The following is a 15,496-nucleotide window of genomic DNA, read 5'->3' on the forward strand; positions in this document are numbered from 1 at the left end:
TTTTAGTTGTTCTCATGGTCTCATATGCATTCATGTTCATGAAATGAGTTTTAAAATCATGTTTTATCTTGAGATTAAAGATTTTATGTTTTACGCATTATCAAGATATTTTGCATTCACGATGGGTTGTTGTATTCCTTTCCTATTCCATTCATGATAGCTTGAGTCCCATTCGAGGATAAATATTCCCAAGAGGGAGATATTGTAAGACTCCAAAGGTTAGAAAGATGGAAAACAAGGGGAAAAAGATAAAATTCTAGAAAATATAATTTTTTGGCATCAGGTGATGCCCACAAAAGTGTGGTCTTATTGGCATCATATCCTCTAGTGTTTTAATTGTCCGCTCGACTTTCCCATTGATTTGGGGATGGAATACAATACTTAACTTCACTTTGGTACCAAAACCCCTTTGAAGTGATTTCCAAAAGTGAGAAGTAACTTAGATACCGCGATCAGAAATAATTGACAATGGCACACCATGAAACCTTACCAATTCCCGAATATATAATATAGCATAATCATCAGCGTTATAAGATGGCTTAACTGGTAGAAAGTGACCCGACTTCATCATTCTATCAATAATCACCCAAATCGAGTCATGATGTTTCCAAGTACGAGGAAAACCCACGTCAAAGTCCATGTTCACATCTTTCCACTTCTACGTGGGGATTTCAATGTCTTGTTCTAGGCCACCCGGCCCTTGGTGTTCAGACTTAACTTGTTGATAATTTGCGCATTCGACCACGAACCTAGCTATTCCTTTTTCATGCCGCTCCACCAATAAATCTCTGTTAAGTCTCAATACATTTTAGTCGAACTAGGGTGAATAGAATATGAAGAATTATGAGCTTCCTTCAAGATTAAACCCCTTTGGTCATCCATATCCAAAACACATAACCGACCATGGTAGTGAAGTACCCCATCTCCCCTTTGTGAAAAGACTTCTACTTTCTTTTCCTTCACCAGTTTCTTTAACTTCTAATATCAGATCAAGGTCTTATTTTAACTTAACATCTACTATCAAGGATGATTCAGACCCATTTTTCACCAACACGCCACCATCCTCGGAACCACTAAACTTTACCCCTAATCTAGCCAACCAGTGAACATTCTTTATCAATGAGACTTTTTCTAAAAATTGGACTGCTATGTAATATAATCTTTTTTTCTTATCCGTGATCGCGGTGGTCAGGCTCGCATTCGTGGAGGGTCTTTTTTGTGTATTCAACAATCACAGGCTAATACCTGCATTCGCAAAGGAGGTTCTAGTGTTGCTTGTATTTGTGGCATGAAGATTGCATTTGCAAAGAGCAATTTCAGCATGCTTGGAGTTCGCAGAGTTAAATGTCCGCATTCACGGAGAACAGAGTAATTCCCTGAAATAGTAAGTTTGGGAAATCACTCTTTTTTCTCATTTCCACCATTTTCAATCACTTGGAGCTTTGGGAAGATGATCTTTGAGGAGAATTTTAGGGGAAATACATCTGGTTAAGTTCTTCCATCTTTCCTAAATCAATTCCTATCAATTTTATCTTTGAAAATATTTTAAGAACCTTGATTTCAAGTGGGGTTTTGGGGGGGATTTTGCCACGACTATTAGAATCCTGAAGAAGTCTAGCCAAGCCTCTTAGCATAACATTTATGAGGAAACATAAGGTACATCAAATAAATAAAGAAGAACCAACGATATAGAACACAAGTATCGAAACTAGAAATGACAACATAGACTCTTTTACTATTTAACATGCCTCTAACAACTTGATGGGGGCATAATACAAGATCCTAGCTCAACCATATAGGCAACATAAGAGAATGAAGTAACAATTGTCAAGATAAGAAATAAGTGTTATATTAACGAGCTATGAGGACTCACCAATAGAAAGTAGCTAATAGCAAAACTCTAGCCATGAGCGAGAGGAGGATGAACGTAATCGTCGGTCCCTCATTATGATATAATGTAGGAAAAAGTATGTGTTAGTACATGGAATACACTAAGTATATAAGAATATGTATGAACAATAAACATAGGACATATCAATATTAATCATGGAATGCAAGACTAATATCTTTAAAACATAAACGAAATCATGAAAACATTAAAATATTTATCTCATTGGTCAATGCATCAAAACAATATCATAATCATTATAAGAACTCATACTTAACTAAAACTGTGTGGTATAAGACCTTTAACCGACATATAAGACCATGCAAGCTAATACATGGAATCCGATGACTCCTGCATTGAAACAAGAAAGGTTACCTTGCCAGGGCATTCTCCATAAGTAACTCTTTTAACAAAGAGGCTCTGTGGATCCACTAGATTTGCCATATTGTCATACATAAACCTACGTAGGCAACGTAGTTTGGGACTAAAGGTTGCTACTAGGATTCTTTTGGGTAACTAACTGCGTTACTGGACCAAACTCCACCTAAAAGTCCTCTCGGTGCTTAGTCAATATCCCAACAGAACTCATAAAACATGATCATAGAAAACATAAAAAAAAGATAATAACTAACATCGATCCATATCTGTAAAATATCATAAGAATAGTACATCTAAAATCATCATAGTAAAAGCATAAGATTAGCTCATATATCATATCACTCATGCAATATAGATGTATTCCTTCCATCATTACATATGTTTGATCGTAAACATCTTTAGGGACTTTGCTTGCCCTATTTTTAACTTTTCTTGAAACATCATAGAATCATCATTCATGAACTTCTTTGCATAAAGCATCTTTAATTCATATCATAAAGCTTTCATAGAATATAACTTGAAAATCATGATCATATCTCATAAATCATACTTGAAACTAATATATAGCATGGGTTATTAAAATTCAACTTAAAATCATGCAATATGATGTGAATTATGTATAATTAGACTAATAACATTGAAGAATATCATAAATGAAAAGATTCAACAAAAATCATGCAATTAGGACTTTTATTAAAGAAATCATAAGAGAATTGAGGGGAAATCTTTGGGATTCCATGGGTCAAAGGTACCCATGGATGTAATCTCACATACCTTGACCTTGATGAGCGCTAAATTGATAACAATGAAATGTTAACCTTCAAGAACCTTTTTGAATTGCTTGAGGGAGAATAAGACCTTGAGAGAGAAGACTTGGGAGAGAAGGTTTTGTGATTTAGAAATTACGGAGAGAATAAGAGAGTTAGAAGGATTTAGGATAGTTAATAGGTAGGAATTTAGTCCCAAAAACCGTCCACATTCATTAATGAAGGTATAGGGAATGACAGAAATACCGCTCATTAAAACTGAAAACTGGGGTTCACAGAGGATCCACTACGGTCTTGAACTTCACCACGACATGTGGTGGTGTCCATGGTTGGTGCCTTGATCTTTGGGAAAAAGTAAATCCTCACGACCACCTTTATGGAGACAATGACGGTCCTTGAAGGTCACCATGACCTGTGGTGAGGAACCTAACATGAGGGTCTGTAGGAGTTCTCACCACGTAACCCACCATGGTCCGTGAAAGGTAATACATCCCGTGGTGGTTTGATCGTGGTCTAGGCCTTAGAATAAATTCTGAGGGTCACAGGGGAGGGGTCACCATGGCTCGTGGTCCCAATCGTGGACCATTCCCTGCAGGTTTTAGGCTTCTAAATCTCTACCACGGTGGCACACCACAGACCATGGTGCCCAATACGGCTCGTGATGGCGGGTTTTTTTTATGTGTTTTGACTGATTTTTGTATTTGCTTTATAGTATTTTTTTGTCTATACGGATGGGTGGTTTAGTTCTCGAGGTGTTTAGTTGAGAATTATTCAAAATTTTCATTTTTAAAGGTTAGAAAGTTGATATGATTGACTTTGGTCTACATATGCAGAATCTGAGTTGAGAATTTTGTGTCTAGAGTTGAGCAATCATATTTTGAGGTTTTGAAGGTTGATTTTAACTCCGTCTTTAATAAAATTCCATGTTAAGATCCTTAAACTATGAACATGAATTTTCAATAAAATTTCAGATTTGTCCTCTTGAGCTCAAGGTTGATTTTTTGAATCCAAAATAAAAGTATTGTAATATGGGTGTCTAAATTTTGTATATTTGTGTAAAATACATATTTGATCAGATTGAGCTCGTTCGAAAGCAATTTGATTGTTTGGATTTCATTTAAGGCAAGTTGGGACTTTCTTTAAAAAAAAAATTGATGTGTTTATGCATTAGTTGACTGTAATTAGAAGTAATGGGGAAATGGATGCCCCATATATGTGAGGCGGCGAGCATCTATGTGGGTATCAGTGTTATTGTTAAGAATTAAAAATAACTAATTGATTGATTTGCTCAGTTTTCTTGATGCAATTCGTGTTATGGGTATTGATTGACTTGAAGTGTGTTAAAAGATTGAATTTTACTCTCTTCGTGGACTTGAAATGTAATTGAAATAGTTAATAAAGAAGGTTGAAGTGCTAATTCTTGTAAATTGAAGTGAAACTGTGAAACACATTCCTATCAATTGTAATCATTCAGATAGTAAATCAATACAGACTTCTTCTTTTCTCTCTCAGTGTATTCACATCAATAGGGAAAGTTGTTCAAGAGCAATTCTCAATTCTCGTTTTAATCAAGTCACATCCGCTAAAGAAGAAGAAGAAGACATTAGAACCAAAGATGGAGGCTTTATCTCTTTTGCCCTGGAAGACAGCTTTTTATCGTCTATAATGAAAGTAATTAAAGTGAACGGTTTTCTATTATGCATCCAGAGGGGCACTAATTTGAACTACTATAAATATAGTTTAACAATATCCAAAATCCGCTTTGTTGTTTTCCTATAAGTCCGACTAATTTGGAAGCTTTCCTGCCAAACATTCAAAAGTAATAAATTAGGAAAACCGTTGGTGTCAACCTAAAATTAGTACTATTTGGTTGTCCGTTGTTCCCCCCTTAAGTTACTCCCTATCATTGTATCATTTTGTATTTTTTAAAAATAACATTATATTCTGCTACCATAATTACGAGAGAAAAAAAAAGAAGAAAGAGAGCTGTTGTATAGGAGGAAAAAAAAAAAGCAAAACAATGGCCTCTCTTAGTTGTAATTACTCAGTTATGCTTCTCTTTTCCCTTGTATTATTTGCATCTTTAATCCCAAAGTTGCATGCCAACATTGGCGACTTTGACCCTTATTTGGAAAAGAAAGCTGAAGAAGCCCTCCAATCTTCTCTTGCTGCTTGCTGCTTACAATGAAAATCCTGAGCAACTTGCTCAAACTTTCAACAAAGAAGTTGGAGAGTAAATGCCTTTTTTTTCTTTGATATTTGTTTATCAAAAGTATTTTCAAAAAATATAACAATAATAATATTTAACATTGGTTTTTGTCCAACATTGCAGAACTCTCTTTAATGGCACTAGGAGGTATCTGAGGGAGATGATATGAGAAAAATGCTTTCATGATGGTGAGACGTGAATTGAGACTTGAGTTACTATACTTTGTAAGAGAAAATGGAATTCTTTTAGAAATTATCTAATTTGTTTTTCCAATTTACTGTAAAATGCTCTCATTGAGAAAATATAATGTCAGCCAAGCAAATGATGGAAGTTCAAATGATCTAAGAATCAGTAATATTCAGCATCTCTTTAAGCAAATTAAGGATTCTGTATAAGGAATAATAAGGTCGAGCCTAAGCATTCTGCATAGAACAGGTTGAAACAACAGAGAAAAGTCCATGTCCCTCATGTATATTAGATGCAACGAGCATTGTAAGAACACAATTCCTTCCAGATCAACTACCCATAAGAAAAGAATCATTAATACCACAGTAGAAACAAAGAAGAGTAGACTATAACTAACACGTGTTCGTCTTCAGCTAAGCAAGTCAATCAAACAGGATGGACAGAATTATTCGTGAGCCACACCGAGTGGTTTTGGAAGAGGAATGGAAAGCAGACTACAAAACTGCATAGCTGAATGAAGCATAATCTAGTTTTTCAAAATACTTTTGGATGAACCTGTTATCAGACCAGATATTTTGTTCCATGTCATTCCATAACAACTTTTGCTCCAACTGCTTTCATTTTCTCAATTATTTGTTCTCCTTCTTCCTTTGACACTCCCTTCTTGAAAACAGCAGGAGTTTTCTCGACCAAGTCCTTTGCTTCCTTGAGTCCCAAATCAGTAAAACTGCGGACTTCTTTGATTATCTTTATCTTTTGAGCAGACTCATACGATTCCAGTTTAAGTTCAAAAGCAGTTTTCTCCGGTTTCTTTTCCTCCTTCGCTGCTTCTGGTCCCTTCATAGCTGCTGCTGCCAATCCAGCAGCCCCTGCCTTCATAACCCCAACCATTGGTTGCTCGGTCATACCCAACTTCTTCATAAGAATGGAAGACAGCTCTGCAACTTCAACCAAGGTAAGTCCCGAAACTTCATCCACAAGCCTCCATACCCTATCAGATGGAGGACTGCGATGCTCAGTAGGATCAAAATTTGCAGGATCATAATCAGCTGGAAGCTTTCTCTGGTCAATCTGTACTTCTTCCTCCTCTTCTTCCTCTTTACTAGCGGGCTGAGCAAAGTGCCGAGTAAACACAGTTGAGGTAATTAAATAGGAGTCAGCCACATTGGATTGAACAGATTGTCTCAAAAGTACACAAGGCAAATGATGCCTCAGTCGCGAAATCAAACTCATTTCCGAAATTCTACTGCACAGGGAACTGAACTAGAAAGTAACCATCTACTGATCCTTCTGAAAGGTCAATCAACAACCTGCAAAAACCAAAATGCAACAATAAGGTCATATGGAAACTCTAATTCCATTCCCAGACAATGTAATGATAGCACTTGGGATCAAAAAGACAAATAAAAAGTTTCAGGTCAAGTATATATTATGCACAACTATAGCTTTTACTAGAAGAAAAAGATGGAAGATCTAATTCCACTTTCAAATTATATAGCGACAGCACTTAGGATGAAAAAGAAGACAAACAAAAAGTTTCAGGCATGAATCAGAAGCAAGTTAACAAGTGCATAACTGTATATGTTATGCACAACTATAAAGCTTGTTACACTAATAAGTATGTTTTGAGTGTTATCCTCTGCACAGTGTACATACCAATTTAACACCAGAATCACACCCAAACATTAAGACAATCATATTCAATAAGTTCCCCGTCCAGACTCCCTACATATATTAACAATTGTCTAATGGACAGCAAAAATGTAAAACTTGGTGCCCTAACAATAAACTTGTTGAGAATAAAACAATAAGTATTTTCTTTTGTACAATATCTTTGTCTTTTCACTCCACAACAGAAAGGTTAGTCATGCTCTCTACAACAACTTATCTAAGTCATGAAAAAGTGTAACTTGCAAACAACGGCAGACTCACAATTTAAAGTCCATGGGTGCTCAAACACCCACTCAGCTCTATGGGGAGAGAAGAACCAAATGTCCTAGCGAAAGAGGCTCAACCCTAAAGTGGCCCCAAAAAAAGGGCCTCCAAAGAACCAAATGTCCTAGTGAAAGTGGCTCAACCCTAAAGCCAAAAAATAAGGGCCTCCAAAGAACCCAAATTCAGTTAGCTTAAGTACGAAAACATACCGAAGATACAAAAAAAATAAAATCGACCGATTAAACGAAGAACTAAAAGCACTGAGCCGACAAAAGATGAAGGAGATACTTACATGCATAAAAGGAGACAACCAGATCTGATGAAGGTCATGTAAAATTTTTGAAGTATTAATTGTGAGAAGCACCGTATTAACCAATAGCACACTTGAAACAAACAAAATAGCCAAAGGTTGGCCGCCAAGAAATTATCTTAGAATTAATTATCTTGAAATAAATTATTTTAGAGTAAATTATTTTATTATATATATAAAATTACTTATTTCATTATTATGGTATAAATAGTGGATAAATAATTGAAAAATTGTGAGGATTAGCAAACATTGTTATTATAATTATGCGATAAGGATATAGTTTTAATTAATTATACGAATTGGGTATAGTTTAATCAAATTTTCTATTATACAAATCTGGGCCTCATATATAAATCTGAAAGTGAATATACAAATCTCTAAAGCAAATCTACAAGCAAATATATAAATTTCTTTGAAAGCCCAATTTGTATAATGCATCGAGATATAAAAACGAAAAAGCCTAATTTGTATAATACAGTGAGTTATACAAACGTTAATGATCATAACAAACATAAATATAGCTATGGAGAGTAATTAGGGAAACTATACCATATAGAGTTATTAAGCTTAATATGTTTTATCATTTCTGAAATTTCCCTAAAATAATTCAATGATTATTTAATACCTCCAACCAAATGCAAGATAAAGTAATCTTACATTTTATCTTGGATTATTATACCTTATAAGTCACACCAAACGACTTCTAAGGGTTGTTTGGTAGGTGGATAGAGTTATGTAGTATTAGTAATGTGGATATTAGTTATGTAGGGTTTAACTATACATGTATTAGTTATGTAGGTATTAATTATGCAGGGTTAAGGGTTTATATTATAGCTTATGAATAGACTTTTGTGCAATTACTACTTATAAATTATTAATTACGGGTTTTAACAAATTGTTATAATTCAAATATTTAAATTAATTATTTAAACAAATTAAATTTTTTCACAATTAATAAGAAAGAGAAAGTAAAAAATGGTGCATTAATTATGTATAATAATATTTACTACAATTCTGTGTAATTTCTCTTTCTTCAATTTGTTCAAAGATAGTCAAAGAAAATACTCTCTATCTTCCTCAAGATTTCTTCAGCCCCCACTATTTCTGAAACCGTCATTTTCAATTAGTGTATAGAGGAGTTTTGTATGATGAAGAAAATCCAAAAAGTTAATCATACACCTCGGAAGAGTCCTCCTCGATTTACAGAGGACGAAGCTACAATAGAGATTGAGCCACCAAGTTTTAATATATTAACCCAAACACCAGTCAAAAATAATGAGAAAGGAGGAATCTGGGACTGTTGCTAGCAGATTTGGTGGACCACGCGTATCAAGAGAGCAGACTCCAGACACTATCAATTTTCCTATGCCAAGGTCAAGACGACCAGTTTCCATATGAAGGATATTCTCAACCGTTACTTTTGTTTTGTTGTTTCGCTAGTCATTTTTCTTTAATGGTAGCATGTTTTTTGATATAAACAATCAACTGTCACTTTTCTTTTTTTAGGTTAGTACATTTTCCTTCATTCATAGTATGATTTGTGATGTTTAATGAATCAACTGTTACTTATATTTTTTAGTTATATGATAATGATTTCTTGAAATTATAACTTTCAGTTTTCTTACAGGTTTCATATTGAAATTATAGTTCACATTACATTATTGGAATTCAGTTTGCATACAGGTTTCATATTAGCATTATAGTTTAGCTCTTTTATAAAATACAGTATTTGTTAAAGAGCAAAGAAAATGGATGTCTCTATCTGCTTTCCTCTTTTCCCCTACCCCCATTGTCCTTAATCCCCTTAGTCAATTTTTGTGTCTCACCCTTGGCTCTATATATCCAACAAATGTGTGCGATTAAGCACACAACTCTAAAAACTCAGTACTCTAAATTCTGTCAACTCTCTCTCCGTCTTCTGTTTTTCCCTCTATGTTTTTGCCTATTTTTCTTATAATATTATTACTTTCGTAATACGTTATCAGCACGAAGTTCTAATTTTCTCCAGATAAATTAACTTCTATATCAGGTATATCTATTAAAAAATTTTAATTTTAGTTGTCTTTGTTCTTTCTAAATTAATTTCTATCTCAGTTTTATCATGTCAAATTTATCAAAACTTGAGTTTGTGGCACTTGACATTTCTGGAAAAAATTATTTATCATGGATCTTGATGCTAAATTTTACTTTGACGCTAAAGGTTTTGGTGATACTATTAAACAAGAGAATAAAGCATCAAGTCAAGATAAAGGAAAAACCATGATTTTTTTTCGTCATCATATTCATGAAGGATTAAAAACTGAATATTTAATTGTGAAAGACCCCCTTGAATTATGGACTAATTTGAAGAATCAATATCACCACCTAAAAATTACGCTGTTACCAAAAGTCGATATGATTGGATACACCTTCAATTTTAAGATTTTAAAACTGTGACAGAGTATAATTCTGTTATCCACAAGGTAAGTTCCATGTTAAAATTATGTGGAGATACTATCACTGATGATGACTTACTTGAGAAAACTCTTTCCACTTTTCACGCTTCAAATGTGTTACTACAACAACAATATCGTGAAAAAGGATTTAAGAAGTATTCTGAATTAATTACATGTCTACTTGAGGCTGAGTAAAATAATACTTTGCTGATGAAAAATCATAAAATCCGTCCACTGGATCTACTCCATTTCCTAAAGTGAATGTTGTAGCAAAAACTAATCAGTCTGAATCAAGACAAAATAATTATCGCGACCTCGGCCGTGGTTGTGGTTGTGGACGTGGGCGATGACGTGGTAGAGGATGAAACAATTGTTGTCATCATGATGGAAATAAACATGAGAACAGTAAAGTTCCTCAAAATAATCTTTCCAGAGGTAAATCCAATATTTGCCACCGATGTGGTATGAAGGGTCATTGAGCATGTGAATGTCGTACGCCCGATCATTTTGTGAAACTTTATCAAGCCTCTCTCAAAAGAAGAAATAATAATGTAGAGGCACACTTGAATTTTTGGAATGATGATAATGAAGCAACTCCCTTAAATAAATATGAAGATATTGAGGTGAACCTTGCTTAGAAAGATGATGCTTTCGAAGATCTACCAAATATTACTTATTTGGAAGTTGAAGATTTTATGAATATTGACTGAAGAATTGATCATCTAACTGGGGATAAAATTAGTTATTGTTATTTTTTATTATGTTTGATATTATGTTGTCCTTCGTAAAATGTTTCTTAAGCCAGTGCAATTTCTTAAAAGTTTTTTATGTTAGTTTTTACGTTTTTATAATGTATCTTTTTATTTATGAAGATTATGGAAATTCCCCAGTCATCATTGGATCCAACATCAATTATGATAATATGTGTCTTATTGATAGTGCCACAACTCACACTATTTTAAGAAATAAAAAATATTTCTCTTATTTGATTATGTAAGAAGCTAATGTTAATATAATATCTGGTAGTACAAGATTAATTGAAAGATCAGGAAAAACTAAAGTTGTACTTGTTGGAGAAATAAATTTAACAATTAATGAAACATTATATTGTAGTAAGTCTTAAAGAAACTTATTAAGTATTAAAGACATTCATCAAAATGGTTATCAAATACACTCTTCCTCATTCTTCTGTGCCAAGAATGATCCAATTGAATCTTCTGAAGCTGATATGTAAAATCTCAAGGGGCGAAAGACCATCCTAACTATAAGGTCCTCCCTTTCTCGGAGGTTGAGCAGTCTCAATTTCACTATAGGATTTGCGAATGAGAGGAGTTACGCCCGGTCAAGCCATTGGAAAGAGGGACTCTTTATCGGTGCTCTAGCTGTCCGAAAGCCAGGAGCAGCTCTCCTACAAAATCAAGGTCGAAAAGATTGAAAAAATCTTCCTCTCTATCCATTCCTTTTTCATAATCATAAAGGATAGACTACAAATGATGAAAGAATGAATATCTTTACATTACTACAATGATGTCGAGCAAAAGGTTTATACTTGAAAAATTACCCACTCTTTCATCCGGTTTATACTTCACAAGTATTAGTATGGTTGAAACACATGCCATAGTAAACCAAAAATTTACTAACTCAAATGATTTTATTATTTGGCATGACCAGTTGGGCCATCCCGATTGTAATATGATGCGCAAAATAATTGAGAGTTTATATGGACACTCTTTGAAGAATCAAAAGATTCTTCAATTTAAAGAATTCTCTTGTACTGCATGTTCTCAAGGTAAATTGATCACTAGAACATTAATAATCAAAGTGGGCGTTGAATGCCCAACATTTCTGGAACGTTTACAGGGTGATATATGTGGGTCCATTCACCTATCATGGGGATCATTTAAATATTATATGGTTTTAATAAATACATCTACAAGACGGTCACATGTATGCTTATTATCAACTCGTAATATGGCTTTTGCGAGATTACTTGCTCAAATAACTAAGTTAAGAGCATAATTTCAGATTATGCAATAAAGACAATTCATCTTGATAATGCTGGTGAGTTCACATCTTAGGCATTTAATGATTATTGTTTGTTCACTAGGATAACAGTTGAGCATCAGGTTTTTCATGTTCATACTCAAAATGATCTAGCAAAATCATTAATTAAACATCTCCAATTAATTGCTAGACCAATGCTTATGAGGACAAAACTTCTTATTTTATTATGGGGTCATGATATTTTGCATGCAGCAAGTCTTGTGCGGATCAGACCCACAAGTTATCATAAAGTCTCCCCATTACAATTGGATTTTGATCAGGAGCTGAACATTTCCTATCATAGAATATTTAGATATGCAGTATATGATCCAATTGCTCCACCACAATGCACAAAGATGGGACCCCAAAAAAGATTGGGGATACATGTTGGGTATGAATCTCCTTCTATCATAAAATATTTGGAATCTATAACTGGAGATTTATTTACTGCAAGATTTGTTGATTGTCATTTTGATGAATCAATATACCAACATTAGGGGAAGAAAATAAGCAGCTGAAAAGAGAAATAGATTGGAATGCATTATCACAATTTCATTTAGATCCTCGTACAAATAAATGTGAACTAGAAGTTCAAAAGATAATTCATTTGCAAAATATTGCAAATCAACTGCCAGATGCATTTACTAACCTATCAAGAGTTACTAAATCTCATATTCCAGCTACAAATATTTCAATTCGAGTTGATGTCCCAGTAGGATAATTAATTAAAGTAAATGAGTCTAAACCACATTTAAAATGTGATAGACTGATCGATTCCAAAGATAAAAATCCTCAAAAAAGAAAAGGAGAAAATAATCAAGATAGTCATAATATGAAAGAACCTGCTCAAGAAGAGCGAGGAGACATAACAATTGATAAGACCTTGGAAGAGGTTAAGGCGCCTGAAAATGATAAAAAAAATTCAATAAATTATATCTCATCAAGAAAAATATGGAACCGAAATAATGTAATTGTCAATAATAGTTTTGCTTATAATGTTTCTATTGAAATAATGCAACAAAATAGGGATCTTGAACCAAAATCTATCGATGAATGTAGACAGAAGAATGATTGATCAAAATGGAAAGATGCAATTCAAGTTGAATTAGCTTTATTCGAAAAACGCGAAGTTTTTGAACCGATAGTTCGAACACCTAAAGGTATAAAACCAGTGGAGTACAAATGAGTCTTTGTGCGAAAATGAAATGAGAAAAATAAAGTCGTAAGATATAAAGCACGACTTGTGGCACAATTTTTTTTTGCAAAGACCTATTATTGATTATATAGAAACATATTCTCCTATGGTGGATGCAATCATTTTCAGGTATCATATATATATGGCAGTTTATGAAAAACTTGGTATGCATTTGATGGATGTCGTTACAGCCTATTAATATGGTTCTCTAAATAACAATATTTTTATGAAAAGTCCTGAAGGATTTAAAATGCCTGAAATATATAAAGATTCTAGGAAAACTTGTTCAATAAAACTTCAAAATCTTTATATGGGCTGAAACAATCAGGGAGAATGTGGTACAATCGTCTTAGCGAATATTTACTAAAAGAAGGATATAAAAATGATTCAATTTTCCCTTGTGTCTTTATGAAAAGGTCTGGATATGAATTTGTAATAATAGCAATATATGTTGATAATTTGAATATTATCAGAACTTCTGAAGAACTTTTAAAGGTAGTAAAATGTCTGAAAAGGGAATTTTTGAAATGAAAGACCTCGGAATGACAAAATTTTATCTTGGTCTACAAATTGAACATTTTGCAAATGAGATATTTGTCCATCAATCAATATATACAGAAAATATTTTAAGGAGATTTTAAATGGATAAAGCACACCCACTGAGTACCCCAATGGTTGTGAGATCTCTTCATATTAATAAAGATCCATTTCGACCTCATGAAAATGATGAAGAGCTTGTTGGTGCTGAAATACCATATCTTAGTGCAATTGGTGCATTAATGTATCTTGTTAATAATTCTAGACCAGATATAGCTTTCGCAGTAAACTTGTTAGTGAGATTTAGTTCTTCCCCAATGCGAAAATACTGGAATGGAATTAAGCATATATTCAGATACCTTCGAGGGACCACAAATATGGGATTGTTTTACTCAAATGAATCCACGTCATAATTGATTGGTTATGCAGATGAATGATATTTGTCTGATGCCCATAAAGGTCGATCGCAGACAGGCTACTTATTTACATGTAGTGGTACAGCTATATCATGGCATTCAATAAAGCAAATTATGATTGCCACTTCTTCAAATCATGCAGATATAATAGCCATTCATGAAGCAAGTCGGGAATGCTTTGGTTAAGATCAATAAGTCAACACATTCAAGAAACATGTGGCCTTTCTTTGACAAGAGACTCTCCAATAATATTGTATGAAGACAATGTTGCATGTATAGCTCAATTAAAGGGAGGATACATCAAAGGAGACAGAACAAAATATATTTCACCAAAATTCTTCTTTACCCATGATCTTCAAAAGAAAGGTGAAATAGATGTTCAACAAGTTCATTCAAGTGATGATTTAGCAGATATATTCACCAAAGCATTTCTAACTTCACCCTTTGAGAAATTGAGATACAAGATTGGAATGCGTCATCTTCGAGATATTAAATGATGTCTTAATCAGGGGGGATATAATATGCATTGCACTCTTTTTCTTTAGTCTAGGTTTTGTCCCACTGGGTTTTCCTAGCAAGGTTTTAAATGAGGCAGCACTCAAGGTGTATTATCAGATGTGTGTACTCTTTTTCCTTCATTAGGCTTTTTCCTACTGGGTTTTTCCTAATAAGGTTTTAACGAGACACAACATCTATGGGTGTTCAGAATATATATGCATATTATTTATTATAAAGTTTTTAATGAAGCACATTTCACATGGACATCCAAGGGGGAGTGTTAAAGAGCAAATCAAGTGGATGTCTGTATCTGCTTTCCTCTTTTCCCCTACCCCCATTGTCCTTAATCCCCTTATTCAATTTTGGCATCTCACCCTTGGCTATATATATCCAACAAGTGTGTGAGATTAAGCACACAACTCTAAAAATTCAGTATTCTCAATTCTGTCAACTCTCTCTCCGTCTTCTATTTTTATCTCTATTCTTTTGCTTATTTTTCTTATAATATTATTACTTTCATAATAATATTCAAAATTTTATTATAATTTTTATTTTCATTCATACAAATTTTATATGTTATTACAGTTCAGTTCTGATATAGGATATCATATTCATACATTGTTTCAATTAAGTTTCTTGTTATATTACCACTAAGAATTTTTCAACCAGTATGCCAGTGTGATACCAAAAAAAAATTAA

The 15,496-nt window shown here is 33.6% G+C and overlaps 1 protein-coding gene and 1 pseudogene across 2 annotated transcripts; one reads left to right on the plus strand and one right to left on the minus strand.

Moving 5' to 3' along the window:
• The first annotated feature begins 5,053 nt into the window (after positions 1 to 5,053).
• LOC129872967 (probable pectate lyase P59) lies at positions 5,054 to 5,411 on the plus strand (annotated as a pseudogene).
• A 267-nt stretch (positions 5,412 to 5,678) lies between these two features.
• On the minus strand, positions 5,679 to 7,766 carry LOC129874839 (uncharacterized). Of its 2 annotated transcripts, none has more exons than XM_055950212.1 (2): positions 7,656 to 7,766; positions 5,679 to 6,738 (listed from the first exon to the last, which is right to left on the minus strand). In XM_055950212.1, exon 2 carries the CDS (start codon positions 6,659 to 6,661, stop codon positions 6,014 to 6,016), a length of 648 nt encoding a protein of 215 aa, XP_055806187.1. In that variant the 5' UTR covers positions 6,662 to 6,738; positions 7,656 to 7,766; the 3' UTR covers positions 5,679 to 6,013. The 2 variants fall into 2 exon arrangements, with proteins under 2 accessions (XP_055806187.1, XP_055806188.1); XM_055950213.1 differs by lacking the exon at positions 7,656 to 7,766 and adding an exon at positions 7,361 to 7,509.
• Between the last annotated feature and the right edge of the window lie 7,730 nt (positions 7,767 to 15,496).

Source organism: Solanum dulcamara, chromosome 11, assembly GCF_947179165.1.
Source record: "Solanum dulcamara chromosome 11, daSolDulc1.2, whole genome shotgun sequence".
Classification (NCBI taxonomy): domain Eukaryota; kingdom Viridiplantae; phylum Streptophyta; class Magnoliopsida; order Solanales; family Solanaceae; genus Solanum; species Solanum dulcamara.